General features: G+C 41.4%; 1 protein-coding gene across 1 annotated transcript in view; it reads right to left on the minus strand.

Moving 5' to 3' along the window:
* Nucleotides 1-14,002, minus strand: part of STIM2 (stromal interaction molecule 2) — a 288,103-nt gene that overhangs the window by 50,186 nt on the left and 223,915 nt on the right. Inside the window, exon 6 of the mRNA XM_029589743.1 lies at nucleotides 8,872-9,049. Within this exon, the coding sequence (XP_029445603.1) occupies nucleotides 8,872-9,049 (178 nt within the window). The remainder of the gene's footprint in view (nucleotides 1-8,871; nucleotides 9,050-14,002) is intronic.

A 14,002-nucleotide genomic window follows, 5' to 3' on the forward strand; every position in this document is an offset into this window, starting at 1 on the left:
CCATGGATGAGCTCAAGTGTAATGAAAAAACACCTTCTATAAAAAGGATGTAATTTAAATCAAAACCCTATCCTCCAAAAACTGAAGGAAGGGAATCCTACATGACAAAGCCTGAAACTCTGAAATATGCCTTGCCAAGCAAACAGACATCAAAAAGACCGTCCTCAGAGAAGGGCTTTCAATAATGCACATCTCAACAGTACAAACGGGGAGTTACACAAGGACCTCAGAACTAAATTAAGATTCCACAGCAGAACCAACCGCCGAATTGAGGAACACTCGCGCCATATTCCATTGAGAATTCTCACTACATCCAGAAAAGAGGCCAATGAAATCTTAGGCACTTTCCCTCTGAAACACGTCAAAGCCGTAACTTGCACCTTAAAAGAGTTCAAGGCTAGTCCTTTCTGTAATTCTCTCTGCAAAAAGAACAGGATCTGAGTAACTGAGGCCTGAAGCAGGCTGATTCCAGACACCAGGCTTCAAAAACCTTCCAAACCCACACGTATGCAAGAGACATCAAAGGCTTCCTAGCTTGAAGCATTGTTAAACTTTTCTCCAAATAACCTTTCATTCTCAATCTTCTCCTTTCAAGGGCTGGGCTGCGAGACAAAAGCAATCCATCTGCTACAAGAAAATCTGATACAGCAGGCCTTAAAGGACCATTTAACTTTAGAATCACCAGATCTGCAAATCATGATTGACTGGGCCATTTTAGAGCCACTAGGATCATCCAGCCTCTATGTTTTCCTATGTGCCTGACTAACCTGCCTATCAAAGGAGGAAACATGAATAATAGCTGAAACAGTGCATCAAGTTCTCAACCTGCCTCCTGTCTTAGACTGAAGAAACTTGGGGCTTCAGCATTCAGCCTCGTCACCCTGAAATCCAACTGAGGGGCTCCCCATGCTGTGCTGATTAATGACAGCACTTCATGCACCAACTTCCACTCTACGGGATACAGTGTGCGCCTGCTAAGAAAATCTCCACCCCCAGCCATATGAGTTGCTCTGATAAATGGAACAACTCTGTGATCTCCAAGGAGACTGCCGGGCTCTTGGTGCCCTCTTACCTGTAGATGTGTGACCCTGTTGTCACACTGTCAGATAAATATCTCGCTGCCCTGTTGTGGACTATTGGAAGAAAGAACATCAGCACTTTCCTGATTGCTTGTGTTTGCAGACAACTGATGAACCACAAGGCTTTCACTGCTATCCACAGGCCCTGCACCATCTGCCCTTGGTAAATGGTTCCCTATCCTGTCACATTTGCATCCACGGCTAACACGAACCAATTTGGAATGTTCACCTCCATGCCTTTGGACAAATTGTCCTGCAAGTGCCACCAGGATGGACTCAATCTGGCTTCCCTAGATAGAGGCAACATGACTTCAAAGTCCTCCACCACAACAGACCCTCTGGAAATGCTGCATGTGTGCTAACGTCCAAGGAATCAAATCCAACATAGATGCCATGGAGCCGAGGATTTGAAGAAAATCCCAGGTTCTAGGATTCCTCAGATGGAACAAATGATGAAACAGCCCTTGTAGTTTTAATACCAAGTCCAAAGTAAGGAACACCTTGCCTAGGCTGGTCTCGAAACATGCTCCCCTGCCCACCAATATTCCAAACTCTGTGATGGAACCAGTTTGCTCTTGGTAAAATTTACAACCCGACTCACAGCCTGCAACCTCCACAGTAGTTTGCATGGACTGTTGGCAAGTGGCCCTTGCCTTTGCCCAAGTAAGCAAGTCACCCAAATAAGGCTGCTCCAGAATACAGTCTTTGCACAAAGCTGCAGCTGCTATAATCATCACTATGGAAAACATATGAGGGTCTGTTTCAAGTCCAAATGGACGTGCTTGAAATTGAAAAAGTTTCCCTCTCACCACAAACCTGAGGAACTTTTGCCGTTTTCTCTGAATGGTCCACCTGCTCTATATGCCTTATGATTCTGATCCCCCAGCTGCTCTTTATGGATCTCGCTGAAGTGTTTGCTTCTACTGAATGCGGTGGACCCAATTCCAGAGAACCTGGAAGCGCAAGTAGAGAACATAAAGGCTTCAACAACTGAGCAAGCAAGATCTTAGCCATAACTGTCCTTTATAAATTAAAAGATCTCTGGTCCAATGCTACAATATCTTCTTTCACATGTCATAAAACAGGGACAACAGAGTCCCTATATGCTAACAGACTCATTGGAAGTCCTTAAGCTCCTTGAGATAGAGCCTGTAGTCTCCCAAATAATTCCCTTGGATTCCACGAAAGGACCAAGACCTTATAGGATACTGTCACTGTGAAAAGCCTTTTTCTCAGGACAATAAAGCCTAGCCTCTCAGAGCTTATACTTACTGGGAAAAGAGTTGCAGGAATACTTAGGCATGTTCTCCGCCCACTTATGAACCCTAGACCACTCGCTGGTGTTTCACCATCTTCTCAAGCTTCTACCCTGAAATGCAGTTTTCCTCTAAAGGGGAGGTAACCCAACTGTATTGTCTGCTGTCCAAATGCATTAGTAGGGTAAGTGCCTAACCAAGATCATGGACACCACATTCCTGGATGCTGCATGCAGCATATCATGCAAGGCCTCAGTAATAAAAGCTAATCCAGCACCAAGTTGTTCTGCCTTCCTCTCTGAGAGAGTTTACTCAGAGCCTGCCACCGGAATATGCTGAACCCACTATAAACCTGCTTGGGCAATAAAAACTGCCACACACAGACACTTACAGGGCTAAGCTGAAACCTCAAAAATGTTTTTGATTTTTCTTTTTAGTCTTCCTATATTGAGATCCTTTAACAGCCAGTAGATGATATAAATTATCCATGGCTCCATTTACCTTTAGACCAGCATTCCACTGCATAAAAACTGAGAGCCTGATTTAAAAAAAAATTGCACACTTAAAGCTTGGTTTTACACATGTAAACTACTATAACAGAATGTTAAGTTTACATGCATAACTCCTTTGAAAATCTACCGGAAAGGCCACAACAGTGTGGTGAAAACAGAAGGACATGAACGGGACCCCTTTACACCTCTCTTTCCTGCTCTGGCTCAACCCTAGTCTCCCTAATGTCCACTTCTGGCAGAACCTGTATCAACATGGTGGGCAACAAATCCTGTAAAAAAAGACATATCTCCTTCAGAACATCTCCTCAGAAACAGAATATTCTCTGTTGCTACCACCACCTTCTAGAAGAACTGCAGGAAGACCTCACGCAAATCTTCCTCAAGAAGCTCAGATTCTAAGTCAAGAGCCAGGTTTGCCTCCAGCCACCTCCTCTTAAGAACACGGGAACATGCCATACAGGGTCAAACCAAGGGTCCATCAAGCCCAGCATCCTGTTTCCAACAGTGGCCAATCCAGGCCATAAGAACCTGGCAAGTACCCAAAAACTAAGTCTATTCCATGTTACCGTTGCTAGTAATAGCAGTGGCTATTTTCTAAGTCAACTTAATTAATAGCAGGTAATGGACTTCGCCTCCAAGAACTTATCCAATCCTTTTTTAAACACAGTTATACTAACTGCAATAACCACATCCTCTGGCAACAAATTCCAGAGTTTAATTGTGCATTGAGTAAAAAAGAACTTTCTCCGATTAGTTTTAAATGTGCCACATGCTAACTTCATGGAGTGCCCCCTAGTCTTTCTACTATCCGAAAGAGTAAATAACTGATTCACATCTACCCGTTCTAGACCTCTCATGATTTTAAACACCTCTATCATATCCCCCCTCAGCCGTCTCTTCTCCAAGCTGAAAAGTCCTAACCTCTTTAGTCTTTCCTCATAGGGAAGCTGTTCCATTCCCCTTATCATTTTGGTAGCCCTTCCTTTGTACCTTCTCCATCGCAATTATATCTTTTTTGAGATGCGGCGACCAGAATTGTACACAGTATTCAAGGTGCGGTCTCACCATGGAGCGATACAGAGGCATTATGACATTTTCCGTTTTATTCACCATTCCCTTCCTAATAATTCCCAACATTCTGTTTGCTTTTTTGACTGCCGCAGCACACTGAACCGACGATTTCAATGTGTTATCCACTATGACACCTAGATCTCTTTCTTGGGTGGTAGCTCCTAATATGGAACCTAACATTGTGTAACTATAGCATGGGTTCCTTTTCCCTATATGCATCACCTTGCACTTATCCACATTAAATTTCATCTGCCATTTGGATGCCCAATTTTCCAGCCTCACAAGGTCTTCCTGCAATTTATCAAAATCTGCTTGTGATTTAACTACTCTGAACAATTTTGCATCATCTGCAAAACAAAATTGTGGGATGGAGGCACTAGACTCTCCAAAAGAGCCCTCTTCAAATGAGACCTGTGCAAACTTTTTTTTTCCACTAAAAAAAATGCCTTCTACATCAGAAGCACAACTTGCCGAGGAAGAAAGGCTCTACATCACCCTCTTCCCTGAAGTTCTGCATATTAGAGGCCACCTCCTCCCCCCCTGCTTTAGCATGCTGACACTTTATCCACCTCCCTATTAAAGGGGTTAAAATTGGAGGCCATATAACCCTTCCCCAAATCCCCCTGAACCACTTGGGAAGTGGTCAAAATGGCTGCTCTTCCCACCCTGCTCATTATCCTGCAGAGCCAGAATCATAAAAGAAGCAGCTGCTGCTTCTTCATTCTGCTCTCTAAATGTCTGTAGCTGCAAAAGAAGCACTGGAGCAGCACTCATCTCTACCTGAATAAGTGCTGTACAGGCCCGAGCAAGAGATCGTGACCTTACTATTTGCACACGATGAACTGTACCTTCCGCTCTCCTTGGGAGCAGCCATGCCATGACTGCCATGCAGCAGGAACAGCATAAACCTGCCTATGCCAGATTCCTCTCTCTCCGTTGCAAAGAACAGATATCAAACCGCCCGTACCAACAGCAGGATTGTCAGCAACCTTCCCCTCCTGTCCAAAGCACAGGAAAGCCCTGCCGTTTGATTCCTGTTCTTAGCTGTTTTTTTGTTGTTGTTGCCGTTGTTGTTTGTTTAGCTTCTTAAAGAGACCCAAACCCCTCTAAATAACACAGACAGCTTAAAAAAAAAAAAAAGAATACTTTCCTGAAGAAGGCTTCTATCAGTGGATAGGAGGGATCCAGAAGAGATCAGGGAATGAGGAAGCCAGCACCACTGTCTATCAAATCCTCCGCAGGGACAGGTACAAACAAATTAGGGTCACAGACTCCCTGCTCGTCCCAACTCTATTAGGGGGAGAGTCCCAAAACATGACCTAGCACCTCTGGGAATAAATCATTTCTACTGCAGGTTTTCCACATCTACCATTTTGCTGGAGACAGAAAATACTGAGCATATGGCACACTGTCTTATGATTAACAGTACAGTAAAGCTTTTCTTCTCTGTCTCCATCTGCTAATATGGGAGAAAAACCCACTTGTCTGGGGCCGATAAGGAATGGTTTAAAGGTTATAACCCAGAGGATGTGAAACAAATCTCAGTGAACTTGGGAAGTTGTAATAAGGCAAACAGACAAACTAAAGAGTGGCAAATCACCTGGAACAAAATGGTCTACATCCCAGAGTAATGAAAAATGAAAAATGATATTGCAGACATACTATTAGCAATTTGTAAATTCTAAGATACCTGAAGATTGGAGGGTGCCAATTTTTAAAAAGGGCTCCGGAAATGATTCAGGAAGCTACAGAGAAGTGATGTCAGTGCCAGGCAAAATGGCAGAAACTATTACAAAGAACAAAATTACTGAACAAAGTGTCATATTTTAATGGACCAAAGCCACAATGGATTTAGTCAAGGGAATTCTTGCCTCACCAGTCTGATATATCTTTTTGAAGGTGTAAATAAACATGTGGATAAAGGTAAGCCAGCCAATATTGTGTATCTGGATTTCCAGAAAGCGTTTGACAAACTCCATCATGAGAGACTTCGGAGGAAATTAAAAAGCCATGGGATAGGAAACAATGTCCTGTTGTGTACTGGGAACTGGTTAAAAGACAGAAAACAGAGAGTAGAGCTAAATGGTCAATTTTCCCAATGGAAAAAGGTGACTTGTGGAGTGCCCCAGGGATCTGCTCTGGGACCACTGTAAATTTATTTATAAATGACCTGGAAATGGGAACAAGTGAGGATATCAAATCTGCAGATGATACAAAATTATTCAAAGTTTTTTAAATCCCAAGAGGATTGTGAGAACTTGCAAGAGGATGTTGCAAGACTGGGAGACTGGGCATGCAAATGGAGATGACCTTTAATGTGGACAAGTGCAAAGTGATGCATGTACAGAAGAACAATCTAAATTACAGCTACACAATGCAAAATTACACATTAGGAGAAGGATCTAGGCATCATCATGGATAACATGTTGAAATCCTCTGCTCAGTATGTGGCAGCAGCCATCAAAGCAAATGGAATGCTAGGAATTATTAGGAAAGGAAAGGAGAATAAATAGAGAATATTTTAATGGCTCTCTATTGCTCCATTGTGCAACCTCATCTTTAATACTGTATGTAATTCTGCTCACCATCTCTCAAAAAAGATCTAGAATTAGAAAAGGTAGAGAGAAGGGTGACTAAAATGATAAAAGGTATGGAATGATTCCCCTATGAGGAAAGGCTGAAGATGTTAGGGCTCTTCAGCTTGGAGAAGAGACAGCTGAGGGGAGATATGATAGAGGTCAATTGAAAAGAATGGAACAGGTTATCGCAAATCGGTTTACTTTTTCAAAAAGTATAAAGACTAGAGGACATGTAATGAAATTACTAAGTAGTACATTTAAAACAAATAGGAGAATTTATTTTTTTACCCAACATATAATAATACTCTGGAATTTGCTGCCAGAAGCTATAGTGAAAGCTGTTAGTGTAGCTGGGTTTAAAAAAAGGTTTGGACAAGTTCCTGGAGAAAAATTCCATAAACCCTTATTAAGGTAGACTTGTGGAAATCCACTGCTTATCTCTGGGATAAGCAGCATGGAATCTATTTACCTTTTGGGATTCTGCCAGGTTCTTGTGGCCTAGATTGTCCACTGTTGGGAACATGATACTGGATTTGATGGACCTTTGGTTTGACCTAGTCTTGCAAATGTTATGCTCTTATAACTGCCGTGATTCTATCTCCATATGTCAGTACCTGGTCCAGTGATGACTCACAATAATTGGACTTATCACCTAGTTGCTTGAGAAAGACTTTGTATATGGTATGCAGTGTCCCCCTATTTCTACTTAATCCAGCAGCTACCACTTTCCCATTTAAATCTGCTATATTTAGGAATCCCCATACCCCATTAAACAGTACCTCACTTTGACGAGTTACCCTTTGGATGGTTTTCATCATATCTACATCTACCTCTTTCTTGTGTCATGGCGGCCAAGCGATTAGTACTGTAGGCTTTCTGCAGACCTTGAAAAAAATTGTCCATTTTTCTTACTGCTTGTAAGAGACACATGGGGAAAATAACTCTTGAAAGTTGGCCTCACCCTGAAGGAAGGAGCATGGGTAACCACTGCAACTAATGTAGCAGTGAAGCAGAGTAATTCACTTACATAATGAAGGAAGTCTTGATGTTAGCTATGGAAAACATGGAATATATTAATCTTAAGTAGTTCATGTGCCCTGTGCGTAGGATTTCCCTACCTCTAAGAGGAAGAGAAACCTGTGACATGCACATGCTCTCCTATCCCTTCCCTCTCAACTCTGCTTCTCACCTCATGCTTTCACTCCAGCATTCACTCTTCTCCCCACATTCACTCTCTCCCTTTCCCCAACTTTTTAAAAGTTGTCAGCTATGCATTAGTTAGGGAAAGATTTCCGGACGTCTGTCAGACAAGTTGATGTATAGTACAGTTAAAGTAAGAACATGATATTTTAGGGCTGGAAAAATTACTGAAGCCAAGTCACCCAGGTGCCTAAAATTTAGCACTTGGTTCGCTTAAGTGATTACTAAAAATTATTTGTCTGTTTTTCTCATCAAGACTAAAAGCTCCAATGAGCAAGGACTGTATTTTGTGTGTCTGTACGGCACTGTGTTATATGTTTTAACAGTACAGAAACATTAAGTAGTAATAATTATGCTCTTAAAGGCTGCTCAAGGCAAGCCACAAAATTCCGTTGCCCCTTGCTCAATTAGTATCTCTATTTGTTTTACTTTGTCCCTAACATATAAAGCTACTCGTCCGCCCACTTTTTTTTTTGCTTATCCTGTTCTTTTTTTTAAAAAGTATATCCTGGTATATTCACTTCCCAATCCTAATTATTCCTGAATCAAGATTCAGGTACTGCAACCATATAAATATCCTGGTCCACCATGGTGTCTTCTAGTTCAAAGTGTTTGTTGGGTAAAACATTTGTACATGCGACTTTCCAAGTTGTTGTTCTACCTCTTTCTCTTTTGTTTGTCTGCTCCTTCCTAGAAATTGCACCAGTCCTCCCCATTGTCAATGGATCAGCCCATTACGCTTCCTACACTCTTCCCATTTCCATCTAATATTTTTGTTGGTCCCTTACACGGCAGCAGACAACCTACATACAGATCATTTTCCTAAAATGTGAAAGCTGGCACAAAGAGTTAATTTCTTCGAAATTTGTTACAATTTACTGTCATTATACAGTACTATTTTTATATCTTTGCAGATTTAATATTTAACATACAAGTTACAGAGAAGCTGACAGACCCTTGCACAGGTTTGGAAACTACTAGCAGTACTGATTCTACTGCTAGTTTGGCATTTAGAATATCCACAAGGAACATGCAAATGATATATATGCATACAATGGATATGAAATATATGCAATTTATGAAATGGATATTTACTGTCGATATCCTCAAAATCCAAACAGTCACAAGGACAGGTTTGGAAGCCACTGCCTTACATCTTTTGAAACCATCCTACCTTTCTTGTAGTTCAAGAAGGCTCTGCTCTGCTTTCTGGAGGCTTTCCAAGTCTCTCATCATTTGAGTAATATGCTCTTTTGAAGTCTTGTTCTGGGTGTATGCAAACCAGCAACCTCCAACACCTATCACTATGGAAATTGTCAGTATAAAATCTTTAACCCAGTTGTGAGGGGGGCCTGTGAAAACATTTGCATAATCATAAATTAATGCTCATATAATATTAATGACAAAAACAATGTCAGCTGATATAAGATGATATACCTACAGAAGAACCCAGGATATGAATGATATTTTTCAAATAAATACTTTGCACAAACTACAAATTTCTTTTTTATGCTGGTAAACCTCCTAATGTAAAATTTCCAGTTCATTTGGAATAGAATCCATTCTTGCTCATTGCTATTACTGACAATGAAGAAATGCCAAACCCTCAAGTGTTGGCATAGGCCGTCATCTGTGGTTACTTGGGTATTTTGTATCATTTTTAATCTCTCTCTTCTTTAGCATACACCCAGTAGTAACAACCCTCTAGCTAAGGGGTACAGATAGCAGGTCCCCCTGGAACTTATCCCAAATATGCTCTTTAGTCAACGATTAGGTGTCACTGTTATGCGATGACTAGGACCTACTTTTGCTTTGGGGGTTATAACTGCTGCCTGTCCAAGACCCAGTAGACTGAAGGAGTTGAACCCAAGTTTTCTGTATGCTATCAAGTTTGGACCAATTTGCATTAAAAAAAAAAATTATAGCACAACATAATTTTGCCATAAGCAGAAAGCTGAGCTCTTCAAGGGAAATGAAACATAGTTACTTATTTCTAACAAGTGTTCTCCGAAGACAACCTGATAAACCAGCCATAGATATGGGTGAAATCATTAGATGATACAGGACGCCAAGCATCTCGGAGGGCCTTTAGCAAAAGCATTTCTGAGCATGTGTGGGAATTTCCACACAACTACCATTTCACAAAGCCCAGTCATATTCTAGCATAAAAATATATATAAATGCAGAAGGAAAGGAGGGATGTTATGTGTGACTGGGTTAAACCTGCTGTCCTTGAAGAACACTTACCACAGACAATCAACTTTGCTTTTTCAGAGGACAAGAAAGATGACCAATCACATGTGGGAATCTTTGGTTAAAAGTTATCTCCAACAAAAAAAGGGAGAAAAACAATAAGCCAGTCAATGAACAGGAGATTATGTTTTTGGTGGATAAAAGCTCTTTTTCAGCGTTTACAGGACCAGAAGGCTCATCTGGTCCTGGTCTCCAGGTCACAACGAGCAATCCAGGCTTTGAACTCCAAAGCCCCAGGTTCCAGAGGCCCCGTACCCCTTGCAGCAGAAGACCGGAATGCTCATCTGCATACCGTTCCCAGCAGCCCCCGGGAGAGAACTCCAGAGGTCACAGCGAGCAAGCCGGGCTTCGAAATCCACAGCCCCAGATTCCAGAGGCACAGTACTCCTTGCAGCAGAAGAGAACTGGCAGCACGCGCTGCACCTCAAACTTCCTTGCTATACCTTATTTGTTTACTAGACCTTATCTGTTTTTATTTTACATAATAATTGTGCTTGGAGGGAATAATTTGCTACAGATTTTATGCAGAAGGAATTTAATTCAAAACAAGAGTCAATAAAGTGGATAACTAGGAAGATATAGGTAGATAAATTGTAGTGTTTGAGGATCATTGCCAGACAAATATAACATAAATCTATAGACAAAGTACTTTAGGTTAGCTTTACATCCCTGCTCCCTTAGAAATTTTAACTCGATAACAAATCAACAGAATTATAATGCAGGAAGTAGTCCAACAATGAGAGGAAGGCTTTTCAGTATTTTGCACTGAGTGCCACATTTATGATCATCTCCCACTTGGCAAGAGATTGTATATGTGCACTAAGTGCAAAAAGCTCTAAGCCTTCAGAGAGCGAGTCTGATCTCTTGAGGTTAAAGTGGCAGACCTGGAGGAGCTAAGGGAGACAGAAAAGTATATAGAGGAGACCTTCAGGGACATGGTAGAGAAGTCCCACCTCCAATCTGGTAGCCCCTGTGCTGCTTTGGGGAAGAAAGGTCACCTGGAAGGAGAGCATCAACTTGATGAGGCAGGAAGCAATCCTGTAGCTAGGACCTGCCCTCAAGATGATGATGTATCCTCTCACACTAAGGATAGGTCTCCAGGGGCATGTGCCCAGTGAGGAAGGGTTAGGACAGCCGTTATAGTTGGTGATTCAATTATTAGAAAAGTTGATAGCTGGGTGGCTGGTGGACATGAGGATCGCTTGGTAACTTGCCTACCTGAGGCAAAGGTGGTGGACCTCATGCATCACATAGATAGGATTTTAGATAGTGCTGGTGAGGTGCTGGCTGTCTTGGTACATGTGGGTACCAATGACATAGAAAAGTGCAGGAGGAAGGTTCTGGAAGCCACATTTAGGGCTTTAGGTAGAAAACTGAAATCCAAAAATTCCAGGATTGCATTCTCAGAAATGCCTCCCATTCTATGTGCAGGATCCCAGAGGAAGGCAGAGCTCCAGAGTCTCAATGCGAAGATGAGACAATGATGCAGGGAAGATGGTTTTAGGTTTGTTAGGAACTGGGCTTCATTTTGGGGAAGGGAGGGGGGCTCTTGCAAAAGGATGGGCTCCATCTTAACCAGAGTGCAACCAGGCACTAACCTTTAAAAAGGAGATAGCACAGCTTTTAAACTAGATGATGGGTAAAAACAGACAGTCGCACAGAAGCTCATGGTTCGGAATGATGTATCTTTGAAGGATAATAAGAGAACAGGGACATCCAGTAGAAAGGTTGCAATAAATGCCAAAGTGGACCTAGTGCTTTTGCAAAAAGATTCCAAATTATCCTTGTCAACTGATGAGCAGATTGTTAATACAGAGAAATAAAATACTTTGAAATGTCTGTATACAAATGCTACAAGTCTAAGGAATAGGATGAGAGAGTTAGAGTGTATAGCACTGGATGAAGAGGTAGATATAATTGGCATCTTAGAGAACTGGTAGAAGGAGGATAACCAATGGACCACTGTGATACCAGGATACAAATTATATCGAAATGATAGGAAGGATCAAATTGGTGGAGGAGTGGCACTATATGTTAAAGAGAGGATTGAGTCAAACAGGATAAAAGTTCTGCAGGAAGCAAAATGCAATGTTGAATCTTTATGGATAGAAATTCCAGATGAAAAAGGAAATAAAGTAGTAGTGGAGGGTGTATTACCGTCCACCTGGCCAGAATGAACAAATAGATAATGAAATGCTAAAAGAAATTAGGAAAACTAAAAGTCAGCAACACAGTAATAATGGGTGATTTCTATTACCCCATTATTGACTGGGTGACTGTTACATCAGGACATTCTAGAGAAGTAAGGTTCACAGATAAAATAAATGACTGCTTCATGGCACAGCTGGTATAAGAACCAACAAGAAGGGAAAGTATTTTAGACCTAGTCCTTAGGGAAACACAGGATTTCGTGTGAGACGTAACAGTGTTGGAGCCACTTGGTATTAGAGATCACATTATTATCAAATTTGACTTAAATGGATGGAGCGCAAAAAAAAAAAAAATTTACTGCGAGAGCATTTAGCTTTCAAAAAGGTGACTATGCTAAAATCTGAAAAATGGTTAAGAAAAACTGAAAGGAGAAATTGCAAAAGAGTTTAGCTCAAGCATGGACATTGTTTAAAAATATCATCTTGGAAGCCCAGACTAGATGTATTCCACGATTAGAAAAGGTGGAAGGAAGGCTAAATGACTACAAGCATGGTTAAAAGGTGAGGTGAAAAAAGCTATAAGATCTAAAATAACATTTTTCAAGAAATGGAAAAGGGATCCAAATGAAGAAAATAGGAAACACCATAAGCACTGGCAAGTCAGATGCAAAACATTGATAAAGAAGGCAAAGAGAGAATTTGAAAAGAAGCTTGCTGTGAAAGCAAAAACTCAAAGTCTTTTTCAGGTAAGAAGAACATAAGAAAATGCCATACTGGGTCAGACCAAGGGTCCATCAAGCCCAGCATCCTGTTTCCAACAGTGGCCAATCCAGGCCATAAGAACCTGGCAAGTACCCAAAAACTAAGTCTATTCCATGTAACCATTGCTAATGGCAGTGGCTATTCTCTAAGTGAACTTAATAGCAGGTACATTTCATCCAGGAACTTTATCTCTCTAGCATGTCCCGATGATACATTTACCCAGGCAATATTGGGATAACTGAAATCTCCCATTATTTCCACACTACCAATTTGGATAGCTTCCCTAATTTCTTTTAGCATTTCACTGTCAGTCTCACCATCTTGACCAGGTGGACGGTAGTATATTCCTATCACTATAGTCTTCCCCAACACACAAGGGATTTCTACCCATAAAGATTCAGTTGTGCATTTAGTCTCGTGTAGGATGTTTATCCTGTTGGACTCTATGCCATCTCGGACATAGAGCGCCATACCGCCTCCCGGGTGCTCCTCTCTGTCACTGCAGTATAATTTGTAGCCCAGTATAGCACTGTCCCATTGGTTATCCTCCTTCCACCATGTCTCTGAGATGCCAATTAAGTCTATGTCATCATTCACTGCTTTACATTCTAATTCTCCCATCTTACTTTTTAGACTTCTGGCATTAGCATACAAACATTTCAAAGTTTGTTTTTTGTTTGTATATTCATTCTGCTTTTTAATTGATAGGGATAAGTTAGAATTTTTTTAGCTCAGGTGAGTTTTTAGTTACAGGCACTTGGACTACTTTTCTTATTATTGGAACCTCACTGTCGGGAAGCCCTAATTCTAATGCAGTCTTAGTATCCTTTGAAGATACCTCCCTCTGAACTATGCGCTGCTGAGCGACTGTCGGCTTTTCCCTTTGTTCTAGTTTATAACCTTTTTAAAGGTTAGTGCCAGCAGTCTGGTTCTACCTTGGTTAAGGTGGAGCCCATCCCTTCAGAAAAGACTCCCCCCCTTCACCAAAAGGTTCCCCAGTTCTTTACAAAACTGAATCCCTCTTCCTTGCACCATTGTCTCATCCTCGCATTGAGACTCTGGAGCTCTGCCTGCCTCTAGGGACCTGCGCGTGGAACAGGGAGCATTTCAGAGAATGCAACCCTGGAGATTCTGGATTTA

This window comes from Rhinatrema bivittatum, chromosome 1, assembly GCF_901001135.1.
Source record: "Rhinatrema bivittatum chromosome 1, aRhiBiv1.1, whole genome shotgun sequence".
In the NCBI taxonomy this organism is placed as follows: Eukaryota; Metazoa; Chordata; class Amphibia; order Gymnophiona; family Rhinatrematidae; genus Rhinatrema; species Rhinatrema bivittatum.